Genomic DNA, 24113 nt, shown 5'->3' with positions numbered 1-24113 from the left:
CTTATGTATATTATATAAATCTTTCCATGTGATGATATAGATCTATATATTGTTCTTCTTAATGGTTGTATAGAATTCTATTAAATTTATGTACTGTAATTATTTAACTCATCCAGTTGAGGAAACATTTCTTATCCCCCATCCTCATTTCCCCTCTTTCTTTATTCCAAAATAGGCCTTACTTGCTGAGCACTCCTTGTGCCATGGGCTCTGCCTTTATTAAGACTCTGTGATAGTGATAGAAGATATAAAATCTTCAGACAGCTCTGAGCCCGGGGCAGAGCTGGAGACTGAGACAGGAGGCTGAGAAGCTATTGCAGACAGGAACCCTAAAACCCTAAGTACTCTGAATCCCCACTGGGTGTTAACTGGAAGGCTTGTGAGACCTCCCTTGTCTGTGCCCAGGTACATGTATTGGACTGACTGGGGTGCAAGCCCCAAGATTGAACGAGCTGGCATGGATGCCTCGGGCCGCCAGGTCATTATCTCTTCCAATCTGACCTGGCCTAATGGACTAGCCATTGACTATGGATCCCAGCGGCTGTACTGGGCTGATGCCGGCATGAAGACGATTGAATTTGCTGGACTGGATGGCAGCAAGAGGAAGGTAAGGGTGGCACTAAGGCATCCTCCCACAGCCCTGACAGCCTTTAGGGCATCACTCCTGGTTGGCAGCTGATGGGAGCTAGGGGGACCTCAAGTGGACCCAGTATGGGATGTATGATATTTCTCTGAGGCTGTGGCTTGCCCTTCAGAACCCAGGGGGCCCTTCTGTGCTTGCTGATAAAAGGAATCTAGGAATTCGTGTAGATCGTGGGCCGGGGATATAAGTGATTTCCTAAGAAACATAACAACAGACACTAATTAATCACCAGTTGCACCATGATCTCTTTCTATTTGTTTTTGTTAATATTTATTTTGGTATGTCAAACTTACAGAAAGGTTGCAAGAACAGTCGGAAGAACCAATAACTAACATTTTGCCACATTGTTGTATTATTCTCAGTCTCTATTTCTATCTATAACACATACACACACATTATTACTTTTCTGAGCAATCAGAAATTAAACTGGAGACATACTGTCCTTGACCCCAAAATATTTCAGTACATATTTCTTAAGAACAGAGACATTGCCTTACATAATTATAGTACAAAGGTCAAAATCAGGAAATTTAACATTCATACAACGGTACTATCTAATCACAGTCAATATTGAACTTCACTGCCAATTGCCCCAATGATGTCCTTTATAGCTTTTCTTTTTCCTTTTTCTCTTTTAGTCCAGGATACAATCCTGATCACAATTGTGTTTAATATCACATTTCTTCAGTCTCTAATCTGGAATACTAACTCAACCTTTTTATGTCTTTCTTTTTTTAATATATTTTTATTGACTTCAGAGAGGAAGGGAGAGAGAGAGAGAGAGAGAGAGAGAGAGAGACATCTGTGATGAGATCGCTGCCTCTTGCACGCCCCACACTGGGGATCGAGCCCGCAACCCGGAATGTGCCCTGACCCGGAATTGTACCGTGACCCGGAATTGTACAGTGACCTCCCGGTTCATAGGTCGATGCTCAACTACTGAGCCACGCGGGCTGAGCTTTGTGTCTTTCTTGACCTTAGTATTTTTATGAGACTGACACGCTACCTACTGCGCTAACGAGGCACCTTGACCTTAGTATTTTTAAAGAGGAAATGCCAGTTATTTTGGTTAGAATATTCCTCAATTTGTCTGCTATTTCCCTGTGATTAGATTCAGATTATGTGTTGGGGACAGTCATACTACATTAAGTGAAGTCAAGTCCTGAGTTCTCAGTGTGTCTCGTCAGTAAGGCACAGATTTTGACTCATCGCATTATTGTGATATGAACTTTTTTGAATAGTTAAGAGGATGTCCACTGTAAAGTTGCTGCTTTTCCTTTTGTAATTAATAAACAATCTGTGCAGATACTTTGAGATTATATAAATAATACATGATCTTTTACAATCATCACACAACCCTTGGAACCAGGCATTATCACAATCCTATCACAAATTGGCAGACTAAGGCGCAGAGAGATTTGACAACCAGCTCTTGTGCAAGGTCACATGAGGTCACACGGCAGGCAGTAGCGGCCAAGCTGCATTCGGCTCCTTGCCCGAGTGCTCAGGCACTGCCGAGTACTGTGGGACCTTGCCGGGGGATGACACGTGCTGGGTCCCTGGTAGGTGCTGATTGGAAGCCAGCTCCCCCACCCGTTTGGGCTGACCCTCTATGAAGAGCGCATCTATTGGACAGACTGGCAGACCAAGAGTATCCAGAGCGCTGACCGGCTGACGGGGCTGGACCGGGAGACCCTGCAGGAGAATTTGGAGAACCTCATGGACATCCACGTCTTCCACCGCCGGCGGCCCCCAGGTGAGCAGCCCTTGGCCCCCACCAGCTTCTTCTTGGCCTCCCTGTGCTGTAGTCCTCATTATTGACCCCTCTCCTCCTCCCTTCCCAGTGACCACACCATGCGCTGTGGAGAATGGTGGCTGCAGCCACTTGTGTCTTCGGTCCCCAAATCCCAGTGGCTTCAGCTGTACCTGCCCCACGGGCATCAACCTGATGCCTGATGGCAAGATATGTTCACCAGGTGAGTCTTAAGCATCAGAAACCTGGAGGGAGCCTCTTAGGGAGGGTCAGTGGCTCTCTTCCTTCCCTGTAGATGGACTCCAATGTGGTCCGAGAAACCGTGAATCCTGGTGCTTCTAGAGGTTTAGGGGAGGGACAGAGCTTTTAGAAAAGAGGAGAGGTCCAGGACAGAGGCCGGGGAACAGATAGACAGGATTGGAGGCAGGCCCCAACTAGTTCTTATGGTGTCTTCATGCATATTCATAAAAGATGCTCCCTTCTCAGACACTTCATTTACATCTGTTGGAAAATTGTCATTATATCCTGATTTGGTTAGAATAAGTTACTTTAGTCCCAGCTGCCCCAAATCACTCATAATAAACATTAAAACGTATGATATCTACAATGTAATGGTGCTTCCCTTAGATGAGGTGCTTTTGTGAGAAGCAGGACCTGGCTGCCTAGGTTTTAGAAGTCAGTGTTTCTCCCTAAGGGACGCTGCGTGGGTGGGCTGCGTTGGAATTCTAACTTCCCAGGAGATTTAGTTGGAAAGGAACTGTGAATTGTGCCTCCCAGGCTGGGGGAAAAGCCCTCTTTAACTTAACTTGAAGTTCTCAAAACTTCATGGTAAAGGGTCCTTCAAAGAGAGTCCTTCTATAATATTAATAAAGAGCTATCATTTATGACTGTATCAGACTCGCTATTCAGTGCTGTCTGTCCATGATCTCTTTTAGTCCCACGGCCACCCAGTTATGGTCCCCATGCTCCAGATATTGATTCTGGTACACAGTTTAAATGAGTTGTCCAGGATCACTCAACTAGACTCCGACAGAGCCAGAGCATGAACTTCCGTTTGCCTCACTCCAAATCCTCTTCACGGCTAAGCTAGGGTGACTGTCCTTTCCTTCTCTCCCCACCTGGGCAGGCATGAATAGTTTCCTCATCTTCGCCAGGAGGATAGACATACGCATGGTGTCCTTGGACATCCCTTACTTTGCCGATGTGGTGGTACCAATCAACATTACCATGAAGAACACGATTGCCATTGGAGTGGATCCCCAAGAAGGTCTGTGTGGCCCTCCTTCCCCCTGGCCTCCTGTCCCTGCCCTATAGCAACTGCTAGCCTTGCTTTCCTTATTTCCTTATCTCTGCCTCCTGCTAAGAACCTGGGTGCTCACCATTCTTTCTGGCACAATGTCAGCCCTGTCTCTACAGCACTTTCTCTTTGGTCATGAGGGCAAGGTTTCTGGCCCCCTTCTCCCTCTCTGCCAAGAGCTATCCTGCTATGACATCTCTACATTTCTTTTTTGTTTTTTAATCCTCACCCGAGGATATTTTTTTATTGATTTTTAGAGAGAGTGGAAGAGAGAGGGAAAGACAGAGAAATATCGATGTGAGAGAAACACATCGATTGGTTGCCTCCTGCATGTGCCCCGATCAGGAACCTGGGCCGGAGAGGATCCTGCAGCTGGGGTACGGGCCCTTGACCAGAATCGAACCCTGGACTCTTTGGTCCGCAGGCCGATGCTCTATCCACTGAGCCAAACTGGCTAGGGCTACATTTCTATTGATTTCCTTGCTACAGGCTACAGGGCTCTCTGTCATGCCCCGGTGTCTCAAGGCCTGAGTCAGCTGTGCGTGTCCCTTTGTGGGGGTAGGGGGTCCAGGCTGAGCCAAGCCTTCCCTTTCCAGGAAAAGTGTACTGGTCAGACAGCACGCTGCACAGGATCAGCCGTGCCAATCTGGATGGCTCACAGCACGAGGACATCATCACCACAGGTGGGCCTTGCTCCCAGCCCAGGGACCGCCTGTCTGGCTACAGAGCTGGGGAAATAGCCCATCTGTTTTAAGGCAGGAGCCAGTGTGCTCTTCTTGACTTCCCGCAGGCCTGCAAACCACAGATGGGCTCGCAGTGGATGCCATTGGCCGGAAAGTATACTGGACAGACACTGGAACCAACCGGATTGAAGTGGGCAACCTGGACGGGTCCATGCGGAAAGTGTTGGTGTGGCAGAATCTTGACAGCCCCCGAGCCATTGTACTGTACCATGAGATGGGGTGAGCGCTGGCTCTGTGCCTGGGCCCAGGATGGGTCAGCTTGGCTGGGGCTAGGGATGGGGTGAACGTGGGCAATGGAGAGCAAGAGCGCTTCACAGGGACGCAGACCGGCCTCCTGAGGCTGTTTCACTCTCTGTGACTCCTTTCAGAGTGGCAGCATAGTGTAGAGGTTAAAAGCATGAGCCTTGGACTCAAAAGTCTGGGATTCAAATTCCTTCACCATTTATCAGCTGCATCTGTCACTTTAAGTGCAGTGTTTAACCTCTCTGATTTTCAGCTTCCTTACCTGTACTGGTAAATGGAGATGAGTCACACCTTGAGACTCTTGTGAGGATTACGTGAGATAATATATGGAGAGTACTTTTTCTTTAATAGTGGTAAAAAAATAATACTAATTTACCATCTCAACTATTTTTAAATGTACAGTGCAGTTGTGTGAACTTAATTCACATTATTGAGAAGCAGATATCAGGAACTTTTTCATCTTGCAAATGTGTCATTTTTTCATAGGCTTTGACTTATTATAAATACCTACAATATCCAGGAGCTGAGGGAATAACCAGCTAGTATTCTTCTTTGCCCAGGTACATGTACTGGACAGACTGGGGAGAGAACGCCAAGTTAGAGCGGTCCGGGATGGATGGCTCAGACCGGACAGTGCTCATCAACAACAACCTGGGGTGGCCCAACGGCCTGACTGTGGACAAGGCCAGCTCCCAACTGCTTTGGGCTGATGCCCACACCGAGGTGAGAGTCCTGCTCCTGCTGCTTCCCAGGAACCTGGGAAGACGGGAGATGTCTGTTTGGCATCTCCACCGAGAGCTCCTAGTTTACTGATAACCAGTCCTACCCTCTCCTTCCTCTACAGCGAATTGAGGTCGCTGACCTAAATGGTGCCAATCGTCACACACTGGTGTCACCTGTGCAGCACCCCTATGGCCTCACCTTGCTCGACTCCTATATCTACTGGACCGACTGGCAGACTCGGAGCATCCACCGTGCTGACAAGGCTACTGGCAACAATGTCATCCTGGTGAGGTCCAACCTGCCAGGCCTCATGGACATCCAGGCTGTGGACCGGGCCCAGCCACTGGGTGAGAAGACCCCCTAGGTCTGTGAACCAGAGCCTGTGGCTTTCTGGGGGTATCACAACATCAGAGAGCACAGAGGTTTCTTTATAATCACGGAGACAGGGACTTATCTAAGCCCCTTCCAGGATCAGGCTGTGTTCCCTTCTGGTATGGCTGGTACTACAACTACATCATGCTGTCACTTTCAATGGAGATACTCTTACCCCTTCTACCTCATCCCTGCCAGGCAAACCCTGTTATTTAGAACAGCTGAAAATGAGGCACAGGAAACTTTGTAAGATTCAGACAATATTCCAGGCAGGGTGTCCAAACACATGCTTCTCTCTCTCTCTCATCACCAGGTTTTAACAAGTGTGGCTCGAGAAATGGTGGCTGCTCCCACCTCTGCTTGCCACGGCCCTCTGGCTTCTCCTGTGCCTGCCCCACGGGCATCCAGCTGAAGGGAGATGGAAAGACCTGTGACCCCTCTCCCGAGACCTACCTGCTCTTCTCCAGCCGCGGCTCCATCCGGCGTATCTCACTGGACACCAGCGACCACACAGATGTGCATGTCCCTGTCCCTGAACTCAACAATGTCATCTCTCTGGACTACGACAGTGTGGATGGAAAAGTCTATTACACAGATGTGTTCCTGGATGTTATCAGGTATGAGTATCCTTGAAACCTCCAGAGGCCACAGGCCTCCTTCCAGTCCCTGATGGGTGAGGTTAGGGACTGTGTTGACCTCTAAATGGACTCAGTGAATTGACAACTTAGGTAGTGAGTTCTGATCCTGACTTGTTCACTTTGTAGTGTTATCACTTACAACAGGGTTTCAAACTTTTGGGGTTTTGTGTGTTGTTGTTTTTGTTTTTTGGTGGGTTTTTTTGCTAATCCTCACCTGAGGATAGGGATATTTTTCCATTGATTTTAGATAGAGTGGAAGGGAGGGAGAAAGAGAGAGAGAAAGAAACATCAATGTGAGAGAGACACATCGATTGGTAGCCTCCTGCACACACCCAGACTGGGCACTGGGATCGAACCTGCAATCCAGGTACGTGCCCTTGACCAGGAATTGAATCCACTACCCTTTGGTGCACCTACTGATGCTCTAACCACCTAGCCATACCAGACAGGGCCTTTTGGGGTTTTTTGTTGTTGTTGTTGATTTACAGATTAATAGAAGCTCAGTATGTAAAGCAAATGAAAAGATCATATAATGTCAGGCTGGAGACCTGGAGCCTTTAATCCCTACCACCGGGCCCTGGGATTGCTCTAAGGATCTGCTAAGACTCATGGAAGAATCAGCCATGTAGCTAAACCATGTATCTGTATTGTGAAACAGGAGCGCTGACCAACACCAAGGCTTGTTCACTAGGTTTTTGTTTTGTTTTGTTTTCATATTTTTGTTCTATTTGTATTTAATATTTTCACCCAACACAGCTGAGGAAAATGGTGCTCTGCCATCAGTAAGAGGGGTTTACCATGCAGAGATTCTCACGTGCAGGAACAAGGGCATTCTCCTTCGTTCTCCCTGGAGAATCTCGTGCTGGGGGCAGGTGGGCATATGTTTAGAGAAGTCCCCACGTGTTTATGACATGGCCCCCATCCTGAATTCCCTGGCGTAAGACTTCTGTAAAAATACACCTGTAGGTTTTGCCAAATTGGCCTTTTTTTAAATAATGGCTCCCTAGCAATCCTTATCTCTTCCCTAAGGTATAGGGGAAATTATTAACCCTTCTTCTGGCAAGACATGGACCTAAATGCCCCCTGTTTATAGCAGGAAACACTCTGTACTCTTAAGAAGTATTTATTCTGCAAATATTTTGAGTACCTACTGTGTAGATGCTGAGGAATGCACTTACAGATGCTTGGTCTCTGCCTCTATGGAGCTAACAATATAGAGGGATACAATTATGGGAACATGGATTAAAGGGGTTTCAGTCTGGTCAGTCATCCAACCCTGGGCTCTCCCCCAAGGCGAGCAGATCTGAATGGCAGCAACATGGAGACAGTGATCGGGCAGGGGCTGAAGACCACCGACGGGCTGGCCGTGGATTGGGTGGCCAGAAATCTATATTGGACAGATACAGGCCGAAATACCATTGAAGCATCAAGGCTAGACGGTTCCTGCCGCAAAGTGCTGGTCAACAACAGCCTGGATGAGCCTCGGGCCATTGCCGTTTTCCCCAGGAAGGGGTAAGTTCTTGGCCTGCAGAAAAGAGACCCAGGGGAGAAAGGCCTGGTGAAGAGGCCAATGGAGGATGCCTATCTATGAGTGGCATCAGTGTGTCCCTTGTATTCTCTCGAGCTCTGAGTGCCATCTTCCCATGCCTCAGTGATCATGTCACTGTTGTATCTCAGGTACCTCTTCTGGACAGACTGGGGCCACATTGCCAAGATTGAGCGGGCGAACCTGGACGGCTCTGAGAGGAAGGTCCTCATCAATACAGACCTGGGTTGGCCCAATGGCCTGACCCTGGACTATGATACCCGCAGGTGGGAATCGTGTCCCGAACAGCCTCCTGGAAATAGGGTGGGCGGAGGAGAGGATGCTTGAGATTGAAGTAGTGAAAACAAAAAGGTGGAAAGCTGTTGGTAGGTGGGGAAGAGAAAGCAGTGAGAAGGCCAAGCAAACATATTCTTAGAGCAGGGGTTGCTGAATCCAGCCCTCGTCTCTGAGGTGCGTTTTATTTGTCTGGTTTACCGGTTTTGAGTGTGTTTAGCAGAGCATGTCCTCTGGCTGGACCACTGGTCCCACTACCCCCATCATTTAAGGGCATAGGACTTCACATTCCTTGTTCTCCTGATCCCTTCAGATACTGGAATTTGCAACTCCGGGTCTAGATAAAAAATGCTAAAGAGCAGGAGAGGGGTGAAAGGTGCTCTGAAGTAGTCAGTTCCCCTTTCTGCCCTCAGGAGTAGGGAAAGGAATCATAGTCACCCAGGCGTTGGGATGGAGAAGAGGAATGCCCTCTTCCTTTAACCTCAGTGAGGTTTTTGTAGTCCCAGTCTCTTCTTGAAGGGCATTTATAGGAGTTTTGACTTAGATTCTTAGGTAGGAAGATGAGACTTGGTGGAGGCTCCTTGGAGGTCATTAGAGGACCTGCTCTCCTGCCCCCCTGCCCCCCCCCCCCCGCCCCGCCACCTCCCTTTTAACAGCACTGGCCTCCCCACTTAGGAGTCACCAATTTCTCTTCAGTTTTGGGACTCAGTGACCTCTCATCAATGGTGCTTCTTGACTGTGCACAGCTCTCGCCAGCTCAGCTCAGGAAGGGACAGGCAGCTCCCTGGAGGGGGACGGGGAGAGCAACTGGGCTCCCTGGCAAGCATTTTGAGCAGCCACTCTCATCTCCTTTCCTTCACAGAATCTACTGGGTGGATGCACATCTGGACCGGATTGAGAGTGCTGACCTCAATGGGAAGCTACGGCAGGTCTTGGTCAGCCATGTGTCCCACCCCTTTGCCCTCACTCAGGTACTAGCTCAAGAAAGTTAGCTAAATCTCCTTAACCAGGGGTATTTCCTCAGGGCTCTAAGTTGGCAGCCTCAACCCTAGATGCTGCTGAACAGGTGTGCCATGGAAGCTCATTTTAGGGGTGTTTTCCTCTACACTGAATCCTTGCCACTACCATGTGTCCTGCTAGGTCTGCCCCACCACTCCCATGTCCCAGCACTCGAAGGAGTGGCTCATAAGTGGTGGTGTGCAGAATCAGCTGTGGAGCTTGTTAAAATACATGTTTCTGGATGTAAAGAATCTGCTTCATGAGGGTTGGGCCCAGGAATATGCATTTTAACAAATTCCCCAGTTGATCCTAGTGCTGTGGCCCCAACATCTGAGCCCAGGCAGTCCATTTAGTGGCAGGAGGGTAGAGTGGCTAAGAGCCAGAGTGTTGAGGCAGCTAGACAATAAGTGCTCATTGAGTACCTCCAGTGCGCCAGTTGTGTGGGTTCAAGTTCTTCTGTGTCATTAAGTAACTGTGCAACTTGTGCAGCTGTGAACAAGATACTGAACTTCTCTAAGCTTCACTTACTTATATATAGTTTAATACATGAGTTTAATAACAGTATCCTCCTCAAATATACACAGAGCATTAGTCTCTGGCACTCAATGCTTATTATTTCTAATCATTTTAATTATTACTGGCTGTCAGTTTTGAGAGTTCTAACCCTGTAAAATAACCCAGGGAAGGAAAAAAAGGAGTTCTACGAAGCCTGGGACCAAAACAGATTCTCAATCCTTTAAAAATCTTTGTCCCGCCCTGGCTGGTTTGGCTCAGTGGAGAGAGCATTGGCCTGAGGACTGAAGGGTCCCAGGTTCGATTCCGGTCAAGGGCACATGCCCGGGTTGCGGGCTTGATCCCCAGTAGGGGACGTGCAGGAGGCAGCCAATCAATGATTCTCTCTCATCATTGATGTTTCTATCTATCTCTTCCTCTCTGAAATCAATAAAGATATATTTAAAAATAAAAATAAAAAAAATAAAAATCTTTGTCTCTTTTTGACAAACATCTACTTCTCTGTATGTATTCTACATTATAGCCTACCAGCCAATAAGATTTTGTCTAGCTTTACTTATTATAGGCTCCCACCCCCACCCCATACTCCAAATGTAAAACTACAGGATAATATTGACTATGGTTTTTCAATCTGCAAGTTTCCCATGGGGGTTTCTGATGTATACCCCAGGGGCAGGAAGGGAGCCCACTTCATTACCCCTCCCCACCCCTACTTGAGATTCTCAGGATCACTGCATTAGAAGGCAGCTGCCCACAGAAGTAACCGGAGGATTTCCCAGAGCTCTGAGTGAAAAGCCCAGAAGAGCAGGGACCTTAGAAGGACCCTCCAGTTTACCCCTATATGCTAGGTACTGGAACCCACTCATTCGTTGAGCAACTGGCCAAGTACTAAGTAAGTGTGAGGCATTGGAAACTGAGATGAATGAAACACATTCTTGTCCTTGAAGAACTTGACCTGACAAGACAGACAAACATGTAAACAACTGTCTATAGAGTGTCAACACTCACTTGTAGAAGTGAGGACAAGGCACAGAACAGCATGGAGGAGAGAATGGTAAATGCTACATAGATTGGGGGAGATTTCCTGGACAGTGTCATATCTGGGGATGCATAGAAGCTGACCTGGTGGATTTGAGTTGAGAGCATTTCAGCAGAGGGCATGCACATGCTGCGGGCACAGAAGCTGGACTGGGGTCTGACTGTTGAATAATATTTCCTCTTTTTTGGGATTCCCTATTGAGTAGCAGGACAGGTGGATCTACTGGACAGACTGGCAGACCAAGTCAATCCAGCGTGTTGACAAGTACTCAGGCCGGAACAAGGAGACAGTGTTGGCGAATGTGGAAGGACTCATGGATATCATTGTGGTTTCCCCTCAGCGGCAGACAGGTGGGCTCCTGGGTCCTAAGCCTACTTCCTTACCGTCAGTGTAGGGGGATCCCCTCAAGGACTGTTCATGACCAAGACAATTAGAGCCACAGCAGAGCCTTTTGGTTTTTAGACCTTTTTAGTCCTCTGTGGTTATACCCCTCCTGGGAACGAGGTAGCCCTGCATTTCCTCCTTTTTGAGAAGTGTCAAATTGGGAGACTTAATCCTGTCCCAGGCCAGACATCCTTCTGCTTTGCCCCCAGGGACCAATGCCTGTGGTGTGAACAATGGTGGCTGCACCCACCTCTGCTTTGCCAGAGCCTCAGACTTTGTGTGTGCCTGTCCTGATGAGCCTGACAGCCGGCCCTGCTCCCTTGGTAAGTTGGACCGAATGGCCCCTTGAAACAGCAAAGCCCTTGGAAGGGTAGGGGATCAGCAGTCTCAGCTTTGTCTTTCTGGGTGGGATCCCCCTCTGAGGGTCTTAGAGAGGAGTGACTGGGAGTAATAAGTTTGTCTGGTAAATTGGCCCAAGCATTACTCTCTTTTCCTGGCCTTTGTTTTTATGGTGTTTGTTTGTTTTTTAATCCTCACCCGAGGATATTTTTCCATGGATTTAGAGAGAGAGAGTGGAAGAGAGAGGGAAAGACAGAGAGAAACATTGATGTGTGAGAAATACATCGATTGATTGCCTCCTGCATGAGCCCTGACCAGGGCCAGGACTGGGGAGGAGCCTACAACCAAGTTATGTGCCCTTGACCATAATCGAACCCTGGACCCTTTGGTCTGCAAGCCAACGCTCTATCCACTGAGCATAGGGCTTTTTTGTGTTTTGTTTTTTAAATATGTTTTATTGATTTCATAGACAGAGGAAGGGAGAGGGAGAGAGAGGTAGCAACATCAGTGATAAGAGAGAAACATAGCCCTAGCCGGTTTGGCTCAGTGGATAGAGCGTCGGCCTGCAGATGGAAGGGTCCAGGGTTCAATTTCAGTCAAGGGCACATGCCTGGGTTGCAGGCTCAGTCCAACGTGCAGGAGGCAGCCGATCAATGATTCCCTCTCATCATTGATGTTTCTATCTCTCTTTTCTCCCTTTCTCTCTGAAATCAATAAAAATATATTTTTTTAAAAAAGAAGGAATTAGTATTTAAAAAAAGAGAAAGAGAGAGAAACATAGATCAGCTGCCTTCTCCTGCATGACCTTACTGAGCATCGAGCCTGCAACCCACACATGTGCCCTGAACGGGAATAGAACCGGTGACCTCTTGGTTCATGGATCGATGCTCAACCACTGAGCCACACCTGCCGGGCTCTTCCTGGCCTTTGTGAGTCAGCTAGCCCATCCAGAGCTATTGATAATGGAAATGAAATCCTTTTTAGTTATAGTATTAAGGGCCACTAATGAGGGTGCCCAAGATCAGTGTAGCTAAAAGATCGCTTTGTCAAGTTCTCCTGATGCTGCCCTTGGCACACATGTAGAGATTTGGGGCACAGCGACCTATTCCAGTCTTCTTTTTCTCTCCAGTACCAGGCCTGGTGCCCCCAGCTCCCAGGGTTACCAGTATAAGTGAAAGGAATCCAGTGCTAACCAACACACTACCTACCACCTTGCGTTCTTCTACCACTCGGACCCGCACATCTCTGGAGGAGATGGAAGGAAGGTGGGTTCACATGTGATTGAGGGCCCTTTGGTTCAAATCACCATCTCCTGCCAGCAGAAAATTATAATCCCAGCTATATTCTGGCAGATGGGAGGTAGATCACATCATTAGCCAACAGTCCCTGCTATTCGGGACAGGAGATGATATTTAGACCTATAGAATGTTGCAGGTGATTTAAGGGCAAGAAGCTTTAGAGCAACTTTATGGAGAAATCCCTCAGACAGTTCCCTTTCTTTCTGTAACATTTGCTCTTACATCACAGGTTTAGTATATGGTCTGATCCAACAGTTTATTTAGACACCGCTAAGCCACAGAGGTCTCTCTACTGCGGATTTATGACTTGGCACATGCCTGGGGATGCTATGGCCTTAGCTTATAATGCCTATAATGTTCAAACACCCAGGCATGCATGTGCACACACACGCATTGTTATTAAGTAAGCAAGCATACCCATGTACAGGTCTCCTGTGAAGTATAAACTACTAGAGGCCCAGTGCATGAATTCGTGCACCAGTGGGGTCCCTCAGCCTGGCCTGTGGGATCGGGTCGAAACTGGCTCTCTGACATCCCCTGGGGGGTCCTGGATTGCGAGAGGGCGCAGGCCAGGCTGAGGCTGGACCCCAGCAGCAAGCTAACCTACTGGTCGGAGTGTCTGCTCCCTGGTGGTCAGTGCACGTCATAGTGAGTGGTTGAGTGGCCTTAGCATATCATTAGCATATTATGCTTTGATTGGTTGAACAGCCTATCGGCTGACTGGACACTTAGCATATTAGGCTTTTATTATATAGGATTGTATTTCATTAAACTGAAGGTGCGATCAATTTAAGACACATCCTAATTTAAGAGATTAAACTAAAAAAACGACCAACTGCAACTGTGAGATGCCACGGATTGTAAGACACATCTCTATTTCAGTGATGTCAGAATATAGAAAATATACACATCTTAAAATTGATAAAATATGATGTTACTCAACTTAGAGAAATTATTTTTATTATTTATTTTTTCTTTATTTTTCAATTTAGAGAAATTCTTTTTTACAAAGTGTAATTTTTTATGTACAGTTTATAAAAATAATCTGAAAATAAAGATAGAAATAAAGAAGAAATAAATACCCATATGTAATTACTCTTAATAGTTTTAAATTTGATATACATATATATATTGCAAAATGATCACAATAAGTTTAGTTAGCATCCATCACCACACATAATTATAAATTTTTTTCTTATGTTGAGAACTTTTTCTTATCTACTCTCTTTGCAACTTTCAAATATGCAATACTGTATTATTAACTACTAGAGGCCCGGTGCACAAGATTTGTGCACTGGAGGGGGGTGTCTCTCAGCCCGGCTGTGCCCTCTTACAGTCTGGGATGCCTGAGGGATGTCCGACTGCCGGCTTAGGCCGATCCCCGGCAGTCGGACATCCCTCTCGGACATCCCTCTCACAGTCTGGGGCTCTCGCAGTCCAGGACCCCTCACTCCTTACCACCCGCCTTCAGCGGAGGTGGGAGAGGCTCCTGCCACCATGGCTGTGTGAGCCCAGCTTCTGGCTGAGCTGCACTCCTCCTGTGACAGTGCAATGACCACTAGGGGGCAGCTCCTGCATTGAGCATCTGCCCCCTGGTTGTCAGTGCGCGTCATAGAGACCAGTGGTTCCACCATTGGGTCGATTTGCATATTAGGGTTTTATTATATAGGATAGTCGCCATGCTATATATCCCCAGGACTTATTTATCTTATAATTGGAAGTCTGTTCCTTTTGACCACCTTTACTCATTTTTCTCCTCCACTTCCCACCTCTGGCAATCACCAATCTATTCTCTGTGTCTGAGTTTGATTTCTTTCTTTTATTTCACATATAAGTGATATCATATGATATTTGTCTTTCTCTATCTGACTTATTTCACTTAGCCTAATGCCCTTGAGTTCCATCCATATTGTCACAAATGGCAGGATTTCCTTCTTTTTTAATGACTGGATAATATTCCTCTGTGTGTGTATGTGTGTGTAAGTAATCACATTTTCATTTGTTGATGGTCACTTAGCTGTTTCTATGTCTTGGCTGTTGTAAATAATGCTGCATTGAACATGGGGGTGCAGATACCTTTCAAGATAGTAATTTCATTTCCCACTCTTACTGTTTCCAACATTTTTCTATTAGAACAGTGTTTTTTCCCCATGTAATACATACCCATCTCTTTATTTTTAATATCAACTGTAGCTTAAAAGATAATCAACACTTGATTTCAATTCTGAAAACAGAAACATAGTAATCCCAAATAAGAACTCTAGACTCATATCCCTAAAATTGTAAGATTTGCATCTGATCAAATTCATTATACATGTCCCATTTTCTCTAATATATTTTATTGATTTTTTACAGAGAGGAAGGGAGAGGAATAGAGAGTTAGAAACATCGATGAGAGTCGATCAAGCCCTTGACCGGAATCGAACCTGGGACCTTTCAGTCCGCAGGCTGATGCTCTATCCACTGAGCCAAACTGGTTAGGGCCCATTTTCTCTTTTTAGAAGTGTTTATGTAGAAAAGCAAACATGCAGATATAAACATGTACCTTTCTCGCTAACTTTTAAGTACTATCAATCGTTATTCATCTCTGATTTTCTTTGGGTTTATTCAGATACTTTCTGTCAGTTCCATTTGAAGTTTCAGGGCATCTTGGTTTCAGATGTTCTTGCAAGCACTTTTTCTCTAGGCTTTTAGGAGACGCCTTGATTAGCTGCTTACAATGTGCCACAGGAAGTTACCTTTTTAGCATTCAAGTTAGTTACCTGAGCCCTCTCTCTGGATGTCTTGCATATTCCTTTGTGAAAGAATCAAGAGGCCGGGGAAAAAAATATTGTTTGTTATTTTCAGGTCTATTTAGACCTTGTGATAATCTTTAATCAGTTTTGCTTGACTGGTAGCTTCTTTCAACTCATCCTGGTCGTTTAATAAAGCCTTCTATTGATGTACTTAGTATTCTTTCAGCAGCTTCCAGCTCATCTGAAACCTGCTTCTCCTTTTAAAGGAATCCTTTCAAAGGGGTACATATTTTTAAACACATTTACACATGATATAGCGTCTTGAAGACTGTGACTCACATGGATTTCTCTGTATCTCCTGGTCCTGCCCTCTCTATACTTCTATCTCCCACCTGGTACAGCTCTTAAACCTGAAAGCCCCATTCCCAGGACTCCCCCCTTCCCTGGAGAAGGGCAAGATCTTTATCAAACACCAGTAGTCTTCACACTCGGTGTTCTGTGCCCCACAGGTGCTCTGAAAAGGATGCCCAGCTGGGCCTCTGTGCACATTCCAATGAGGCCGTACCTGCTGCTCCAGGTAAGCTCCGAGTGCCCAACTGTTTTGAAGAAGATGTAAGGAACATCTGTCTTCCAGAACCTTCATGGGGACTCTTTGAGGTGGATGAACCCTTTTCTTAGACTAAATCCATAGAGAGAATAATCATAATAGCCACCACTTATGGAGTACTTTCCACATGCCAGGCATTTGTTAAGCACTGTGTGTGTGTGTGTGTGTGTATGTGTGTATTTGTATGTACACACACATTTAACCTCCACCAACCCTATGAGCAATTTATTATTTACATTTAACTGATGAGAAAACATAAGCTTAGAAGTTAAGCATCTTGCCCTTCATGACACAGCCAGTAAGTGGTGGAATTAGGATAAGTGATGCTGACAGAATGGCAGGTTTCTTCTCAGCCATCTACCCCTGTGGCCTCTCCTCTAAGAGGGAGGCCCCTAGCCATCCTCAGATGATGTGGGGCCCAACACCTACAAAAGGAGCCCTTCATTGCCCCACCCCTCATGCCCACTAGAAGATTGTCAGTGGTCCCCCTACTATCTCTCTGTTCTTCCTAGGGGAAGGACTTCATGCCAGCTATGTCATCGGCGGACTCCTCAGCATTCTGCTGATTCTGGTGGTGATTGCAGCCTTGATGCTATACAGGTAACCTCAGGCTCTCTGCAGGGTGGACCACCTGCTTGTTGGTCCTCGTTAGTGTATCTGGGATCTCCCAAAGCTCTGTAGTTTGCTAATTCAACCTCTGACCCCTTCATTTCAAGGTTGGGTCCCTGGTCAGAGCAGTAGAAGGGAAAGGCAGAAATCTGAATTGTGACTCTTCTTCTGCAGCCACTGCCCAAGCCCTCATTTTGTGACCACAGCAATCCTTGGGATTTTTTTTATAAACTAGGATGCTGAGGGCACAACGGGTGCTACCCAAGGTCACACAGGAAGAGGTGAAGCTGGGACTGACTCTAGCATCTGCTTGTCCATGACCCCACAGTACTTCAAACCATTGAAGTTGAAGTGATTTTCTCTTCACACAAACACAGACCTTTACTACAATATTGGATGATATATCATTGCTCAGTAGGGATCTTCCTAAGAAGATTGAGTGTGTCGTTATCAATTTATAATCTCTTTATGACCATGTGTGTGTGTGTGTGTGTGTGTGTGTGTGTATACACATATATATGTATACGTATATATATCCCCCAAATGTTTTAAACACAGCTTGCAGCAAAAATGTCAGGATTTTGTGCTGCTGCCCCTTTTGACAACAACAGTTGCCATTTTATGAATATGTATCAATGGCACAACAACCTTGTAATACAGATATTATTATCCTTACTTTACAGATGAGGGTCTGAGGTTCAGAAAGTTTAGATTATGTCCAGCTAGTAAGTAACAGAGGTGGGCTGAAACATAGATCTATCTTGACTCTAAAGCTCGGTGTATTGGTTGTCTAGTGCTGTATGACAAATTACCCCAAAACTTAGCAACTTAAAATGGCAACCATTTATCATCTCACAATTTCTGTGCATGCATCTGAAATCCAGATGCAGCTTAGCTGGGTGTCTCTGCTTTAAGGCCTCTTACAGGGCTACAGTCCAGGTATTAGCCAGGGTTGCAGTCTTATCTCTGGGCTTGACTGGGGACACGTCGGCTTCCAAGAGCACTCCTAGAGGTGCTGGCAGGGTTCTGTGCTTCACAAGCTGTTAGACTGAGGGTCTCAGTTCCTTGCTGGCTGTTGGCTGGAGACTCCTCATCAGTTCCATGCCTTATAGGCCTTTTCAGAGGACAATTTACAACATGGCAGCTTGCTTCCCCCAGAACAAGAGTACGAGAGAGTGAGAAAGTGAAGGCAATGTAAGATGCAAGCCATACATTTCTTTGGAACCTAATCTAGTACCCATCACTTTTGCATTATCTGTTCATCAGAAGTGAGTCACCAGATTCAGCCCACACTCAAGGGGTAGGGATTCAGAAGGTGGGAGTACCAAGAGGCGGGATCACGGGGCCATCTTAGAGGCTGCCTACCACACTCGGGTCACAACTTCCCTGGAAGCACCCTCATAAACATCTGAACTAATTCCTCATCACCTTTCCTCCTAAAGACACAAAAAGTCCAAGTTAACTGATCCTGGAATGGGGAACCTAACCTACAGCAACCCCTCCTACCGAACTTCCACTCAGGAAGTGAAAATTGAAGCAATCCCGAAACCAGCCATGTACAATCAACTGTGCTATAAGAAAGAGGTAAAAATTAGAATTTCTATTGAAGGGGTATTTTGTGTGGTGGTGGAGGCGGGTGTGTTATTTTCCAGTTGCCTGAAAAAATCAGTAAGGGATGTTGGGTAGTCCCACCTACCACTTGGGAAGTTATAGTGAACAAAAGAACTGAATGGGATTTGAGTTTCTAGATCTAGAACAGGGTGGGGAATGTCCGGCCCGTGGGCTGTATAAGGTCTGACCCTACCAAGGCATTAGGGTTGAGTTAATTAAATGTTTGATCAAATATAGCAGGCTAATTTTTCAAGTTGATAATTTTGTATGGCCTGCGAGCGATGTTGTAAATATCCAAATGGCTCTTGGCAGAAAAAAGGTTCCCACCCCCGATCTAGAATCATAGATCTGTTGGATTTCTGAAGGACCCTAGTAAGAGCAAGGTTAGAAAACAGACCCAGAAGGTTTAGGAATGAAAGCATAGGAGTGTGTACAGGAGATGTTTTGCTAGGTTCATAGCTTCTTTTCCTCCAGGGGTTGTCATTCCCCTGAGTGAGGCTGTGCTCCCCAGAAGCAATCCCAAAACTCCTAGACAGCACCCACAAAAACCTAAGGGTTCCTGGACTCTTCCTTTTCTAACCTCTGATCCAAACTGTTGGCACCTGTGGCTTGGAATAGCTGGTGTTTTGCTATTCTTCCCCAGAGTCTTAAGGGATTTCTCTAGAATTCAGATGGTCTATGTGCTTTTGTTCTTTTAACTCCTTTGTTGCTCCAGTAAAAAATTATTTGCTGGATGTTTAGGCTGGATGAAAATAGTCCCATTTCCACTAGGGAACGATAGTCTGAGGTTTCAGAGTTATCTAGTCTGATAAGACCCTTGTTTTTCTAAACTCCTGTAACCCTTCATCAAAAGTTATCCCTTATGAGACCCTAATCAGTCTACTTTCTTGGTCTGTCTAGCAGTCAAAACCTGCCTTCATACCTATGGGGCTCTCATGCATAATGAATACACTTTACATAATAATTAGGTACTTTCTGGATCCCTGAATTCCCCTACTTGAAAAGCTTCCACTGCAAGCCAAACAGAACCTGCAGGATAGCATGCAGTTCTAGGGACAGAAGACTCCTTCTCAATTAACGTCTTTGAGAGAAAGACTCAAAGATTCTTGGGTCCCTGGAGTGTCTGATACCCCACAGAACAACCCCAATGAAGGCCAGAGGTTATAAATTTAGATCACGTGACCTCTTTCTTCTGTTGTATGCTTTTTCCTCAGCAGCTTTTTCATCCCTCTGATAGTCTCTCACCCTTTCTCTTCTGATTTCCTCTTGATTTCAGGTATCTGTGTGTTTGCAGAGGGAGTGGTGTCCCCCAAATTGCTAGTGCCATGCCCCCCCGCCTCTCTCTAACTTACCCCGCCCGCGTGTCTCTGTGATGAAGACTGAGTGGCCTGCATTTTATCCGACACTAATTTCAGCTTGGAGGGTGTGCTGGGTAACTGGGCACGTGTGTGCGTGCATGTGTGCTCATGTGCCATGTGTCTCTCTGCTTCCTCCAGGGAGTTGTCACTCCCAGAGGGTACGGACCATTTTATATCGTGTAATCATCCAAGTATCCTGCTCAATGTAAGAGCTCAGGAAATATCTGTGGAGTTGAATTGTTACTAAAATAGAGCAGCAGATGCAGGGCTCTTGGCAGGCACACTGTCCCAGGGATGGAACCCAAGCCATGGCCCATTTTCTCCTGGCACAGGCAGCATATTGGTTGGTATCCCCCAGAAACCAGGAGTAAGGCTACCCTTTGAGGAACCCATAAAGGGAGAAGTCTGAGTTGAACTTAAGACTGTCCTTGGAGTCATCTCGGGTTGCAGAGCCAGAATAACCTCCTACAAAAGCTTTTATGTTACAGGACCCTAGTGGACTGACACTTAGAACCCAAATAAGAGGATTTTTTAGATTCCTCCTGTCTTACCTCCCAAAACTTTCCCCCTTAACAAAATTAGAAAGGAAAGAATTAAGAATAAAATAGCACAAAAATAGCTTAAAACCCTGAGTAAATGTACATTTAAATGTTTTTGTCAATTGCTTCTGATCAGGTGTATCAGCATTGTGTCCCACTAATAAACCACAATAACAATGTAATATAATAGCTAACATGATTTAGTGCACCTTCTGTGTCAGGCACCTACTAACTGCATTCCATGTATCCGCCTGCTTTAACCCTCACAGTAATTGGTTATGAGGTATGGACACTGTTATTCTCCCACACTGCAGATGTGGAGACTGAGTGTTAGAGATGCTAAGTCATTTGCCAAAGTAACATAGCCCGTGAGCGTCTGATGCAGGACTGGAAGCCATGGTCCTCCCTCATCCCTGTGTGCTAACTCGAACGATCTTCATACTCCTCTCCTTTTAGGCTAAGCCTCATCTATTTGCTCTGACCAAGTTTTCCCATTGATTTGTGGGATCTCTGTGCTCTTCATGCGCACTCTTACCCCATCCACTTCCTTTTTCAGTTCACCATGAGATCCTTCATAGAAAGCCAACCAACTGATCATGTCTCCCCGATCTCCACCCTAGGGTGGACCTGACCATAACTACACCAAGGAGAAGATCAAGATTGTAGAGGGAATCTGCCTCCTGTCTGGGGACGATGCTGAGTGGGATGACTTGAAGCAACTGCGCAGCTCACGGGGGGGCCTTCTTCGTGACCACGTTTGCATGAAGACAGACACAGTGTCCATCCAGGCCAGCTCTGGCTCCCTGGATGACACGGAGACGGAGCAGCTGTTGCAGGAAGAGCAGTCCGAGTGTAGCAGTGTCCATACTGCAGCCACTCCTGAAAGACGGGGCTCTCTGCCAGACACAGGCTGGAAACACAAACGCAAGCTCTCCTCCGAGAGCCAGGTCTAAGTGCCCATGTACCCCTCCCTCCCTGCCTGCTCCTTCTCTTTATGGGCATCCAGTCCTTGTGCTCACTTATACAACAGGCCCCCTTCCTGTGTGCTTGTCCCGCTCCTCCTCATCCCACCCCATATCTGCTCCCGAGCCCTACACAGGAGCTGCTTCTGTCTGAGTCCATAACTACACAAGAAATGATGGCGCAAGAAATGATGGCACATCCAAGAATTTAGACCTGGAACTTAACCATGAACCTCACTTCTTGCACTCCGTCCTGAGCCTCCCCAAAACGAGGCTCAGTAATGATTCCTCATCACTACAGAGCTCCACCTCCCCTTCCTCTGGTGCCCTCAATGCCTGCCCATAAGAGCTGATGATCTAAGACTGCACTCTCCCCCATCAGAGCTGGCCTGACCGCTTCTCTGAGAGAACTGGCCTACCAAGGGCTGAGCAGGGGATCATGGGTAAAGAGAGAGATGAAGGATAAAGCCTGAGAGGAGGAGGAGGAGTCAGCCCAGCTGGTATGGGCATCTGGGAAACCTCTAGCCTCAAGTGCATTGGTAATACGAAAAAGCTTTTAGGGGTGGTTGGGCCTGGGGGTTCTGTCCATTGCTGGCAATGGATATTATTCTCAGTCTAAGAGTTGCTGTGTTTCAATTGGTGAGATCTGGGCATGACACAAGCTATTCTTCCTCCTGGTAGAAAGCCTAGAGCCTTTCTACCTTCAGATGACTGGGGGCCCCAGCGTGGCAGCTGGCTAATATGAATTCCCTCCTGGTACCACCACTGGCCAGTACCTCCCTGAGTCTTTGGCTCTGAGCAACCAGGTTGTGAACCAATGGCTTGAGTGAATGTGGATCCAGGAGGGCTGACTCTGCAGAATCTAAGAAGCACTGCCTAGACCAAACATAGCATATCACCCTGAATGTTCTGCCAATCTCTCCCTCCTCATTCTTTGGGATTTTGAGCACAGAAATCCAAAACAACCTTGCAAAGAAGGGCCAGAAGTGTTCATAAATGGTCAGGAAGAGCAATTGGGTTAGAGACTTGGGGCCGCCAGGGCCTAAAGGAAGTATCCACGAGATTGAACTTCCTGTGTTCTCTCTCTTAGGTGCTCAGGGATCTAAGCAGACAGAGAGCCTGTGGCTATGGGTGGTGAAGTTTCCATTCCAACTCTCTTCCCAGCTGAGTGACTTACTTTCCAAGCTGAGATGCCACCTCGTGGTTCATGCTTATTCATACAACGAGCATGTGTCTCATGTCCGTATCCAGGGAGTGAGACTTTTTTTTCTGTCCTAAATTTTCTACCTAGTTCATTCTCTTCCCCTTCCCCTCTCTCTCCTTCCCTCCCTCCCTAATTGACTTTTTCTGACCTAGCCTGTGGTGAGCAGGGCTAAATAAAAATTACAAGGACTAAAAAGGTAGAGAGAACCACTGATGAAGCCCTCTCAACCCAGGGCAAATCCAGACCCCTTTCACCTAGGAATTAGAAATGACAGGAGAGGACAAGGGCTGATAATGGAGGGGAGGGCTTCTAGAGGAAGTTTCTTGATTTGAAACATCTCCTATGGTTATTGGTATTGAGAAGCCAGCTGTCAAATGCAAGTGAAAAAGGAAAGTAAGAGCAAACCTTTCCTGGTCAGTTCTATGACTGCTTAAAACAGGTGCCAAGCCCTTGGCCCTGCTCTCAGCAGGCAGCCCTAGGTCTAGGCCTACACAGGGCAGTCAGGCCAGGCCAAGAAGGCTTTTCCAGTGCACAGTGATGGCAAGGCAAGATGCCCCTTCCAGGAGGAAAGGGGGATATTTCACGCTTGATGGGGAAATAAAAGAAGGAGCACTTTGGGTCCTCAGACTCACAGTTGGGGACGGATGAGCGGGGGAAGGATCTTATTGCACTTGGGCTGTTCAGAATGTAGAAAGGACATATTTGAAGAAATATCTATTTGAGCACTGATTTACTATGTAAAAAGCAAAATTTCTCTGTCCTAAACTAATGGAAGTGATTGTCCCACGCTCATGTGTAATGGTTTTAACGTTACTCACTGGAGAGATTGGACTTTCTGGAGTTATTTAACCACTATGTTCAGTATTTTAGGACTTTATGGTAATTTAATATAAATTTAGCTTTTCTTAATCACCTTGCCTGGCTTGGAGTCATGACTAATAACTGCACCTGCTGTCTGGCAGACCCATGCCAGGGAAACCTGCTTGCAGATATCATCGCGAAGTCCTTTGGGGATCTGGGGATGGTGAAGAGCAATAAAGGGTGTTAAGTTCCTGCCTGGAAGTTCAGCTCATCTTGAGAAAACAGGCCAAGACCAGGCTTCATTGGCTTCTGAAAACCTTATTTCCTGTGGAGGAAGGATAGCAGATAGGCTTCGTCATAAGTACCAACTCGGATTGGTCGGTCATGGCTGCCTGAGGTCCTGTCCAGACTCAGTGGGCAAAGTGTCATGATCTTTAGTGACATATCATTCAGGTACTGGAAAAAAGTGTCATGGCATATATACCATGTATCTTCTATTTCAGTTCTAGGTTTATGAGAACTTCAGTGTCACAGAACTTGACTTTGCCTTGCAGTGATGGTCACTGGCAAGACTATCTGATGTAAGGAAAGTGCTGGAATGGGAACAAGGGGAGCGAATTCCAGTCCCAGATCCACCACTAGCTCTATTTGATCTTAGTCAAGTTTCATAGTTACTCCGATAATGGATCACACAAACACTAAGATTCCATTTATTTTTAGTTTTTATTGATTTTTAGAGCGAGAGGAAGGGAGAGAAATAAAGAGATGGAAACATTGCCCTAACCGGTTTGGCTCCGTGGATAGAGCGTCAGACTGCAGACTGAAGGGTACCAGGTTCGATTCCAGTCAAGGGCATTACCTTGGTTGCGGGCACATCCCCAGTA

At 46.4% G+C, this 24113-nt stretch overlaps 1 protein-coding gene across 1 annotated transcript in view; it reads left to right on the top strand.

Moving 5' to 3' along the window:
- The window catches only part of LRP4 (LDL receptor related protein 4), a 50736-nt gene extending 27399 nt beyond the window's left edge, over window positions 1-23337 (top strand). Inside the window, exons 20-38 of the mRNA XM_070427927.1 lie at window positions 406-607; window positions 2210-2399; window positions 2488-2619; window positions 3523-3663; window positions 4290-4376; window positions 4484-4655; window positions 5240-5402; window positions 5524-5749; window positions 6088-6391; window positions 7706-7924; window positions 8090-8224; window positions 9094-9202; window positions 10988-11132; window positions 11376-11489; window positions 12635-12770; window positions 16048-16115; window positions 16658-16745; window positions 18197-18338; window positions 20883-23337. Of these exons, the coding sequence (XP_070284028.1) occupies window positions 406-607; window positions 2210-2399; window positions 2488-2619; window positions 3523-3663; window positions 4290-4376; window positions 4484-4655; window positions 5240-5402; window positions 5524-5749; window positions 6088-6391; window positions 7706-7924; window positions 8090-8224; window positions 9094-9202; window positions 10988-11132; window positions 11376-11489; window positions 12635-12770; window positions 16048-16115; window positions 16658-16745; window positions 18197-18338; window positions 20883-21215 (3106 nt within the window). The 3' untranslated portion in view covers window positions 21216-23337. The remainder of the gene's footprint in view (window positions 1-405; window positions 608-2209; window positions 2400-2487; window positions 2620-3522; window positions 3664-4289; window positions 4377-4483; window positions 4656-5239; window positions 5403-5523; window positions 5750-6087; window positions 6392-7705; window positions 7925-8089; window positions 8225-9093; window positions 9203-10987; window positions 11133-11375; window positions 11490-12634; window positions 12771-16047; window positions 16116-16657; window positions 16746-18196; window positions 18339-20882) is intronic.
- The last annotated feature ends 776 nt before the right edge of the window (window positions 23338-24113 follow it).

The sequence above is a fragment of the Myotis yumanensis genome, unplaced genomic scaffold (genome assembly GCF_028538775.1).
Source record: "Myotis yumanensis isolate MYYU_CA2020_CCGP unplaced genomic scaffold, mMyoYum1.0.hap1 SCAF_10, whole genome shotgun sequence".
NCBI lineage: Eukaryota > Metazoa > Chordata > Mammalia > Chiroptera > Vespertilionidae > Myotis > Myotis yumanensis.
This window is presented reverse-complemented; position numbering and strand designations above follow the sequence as displayed.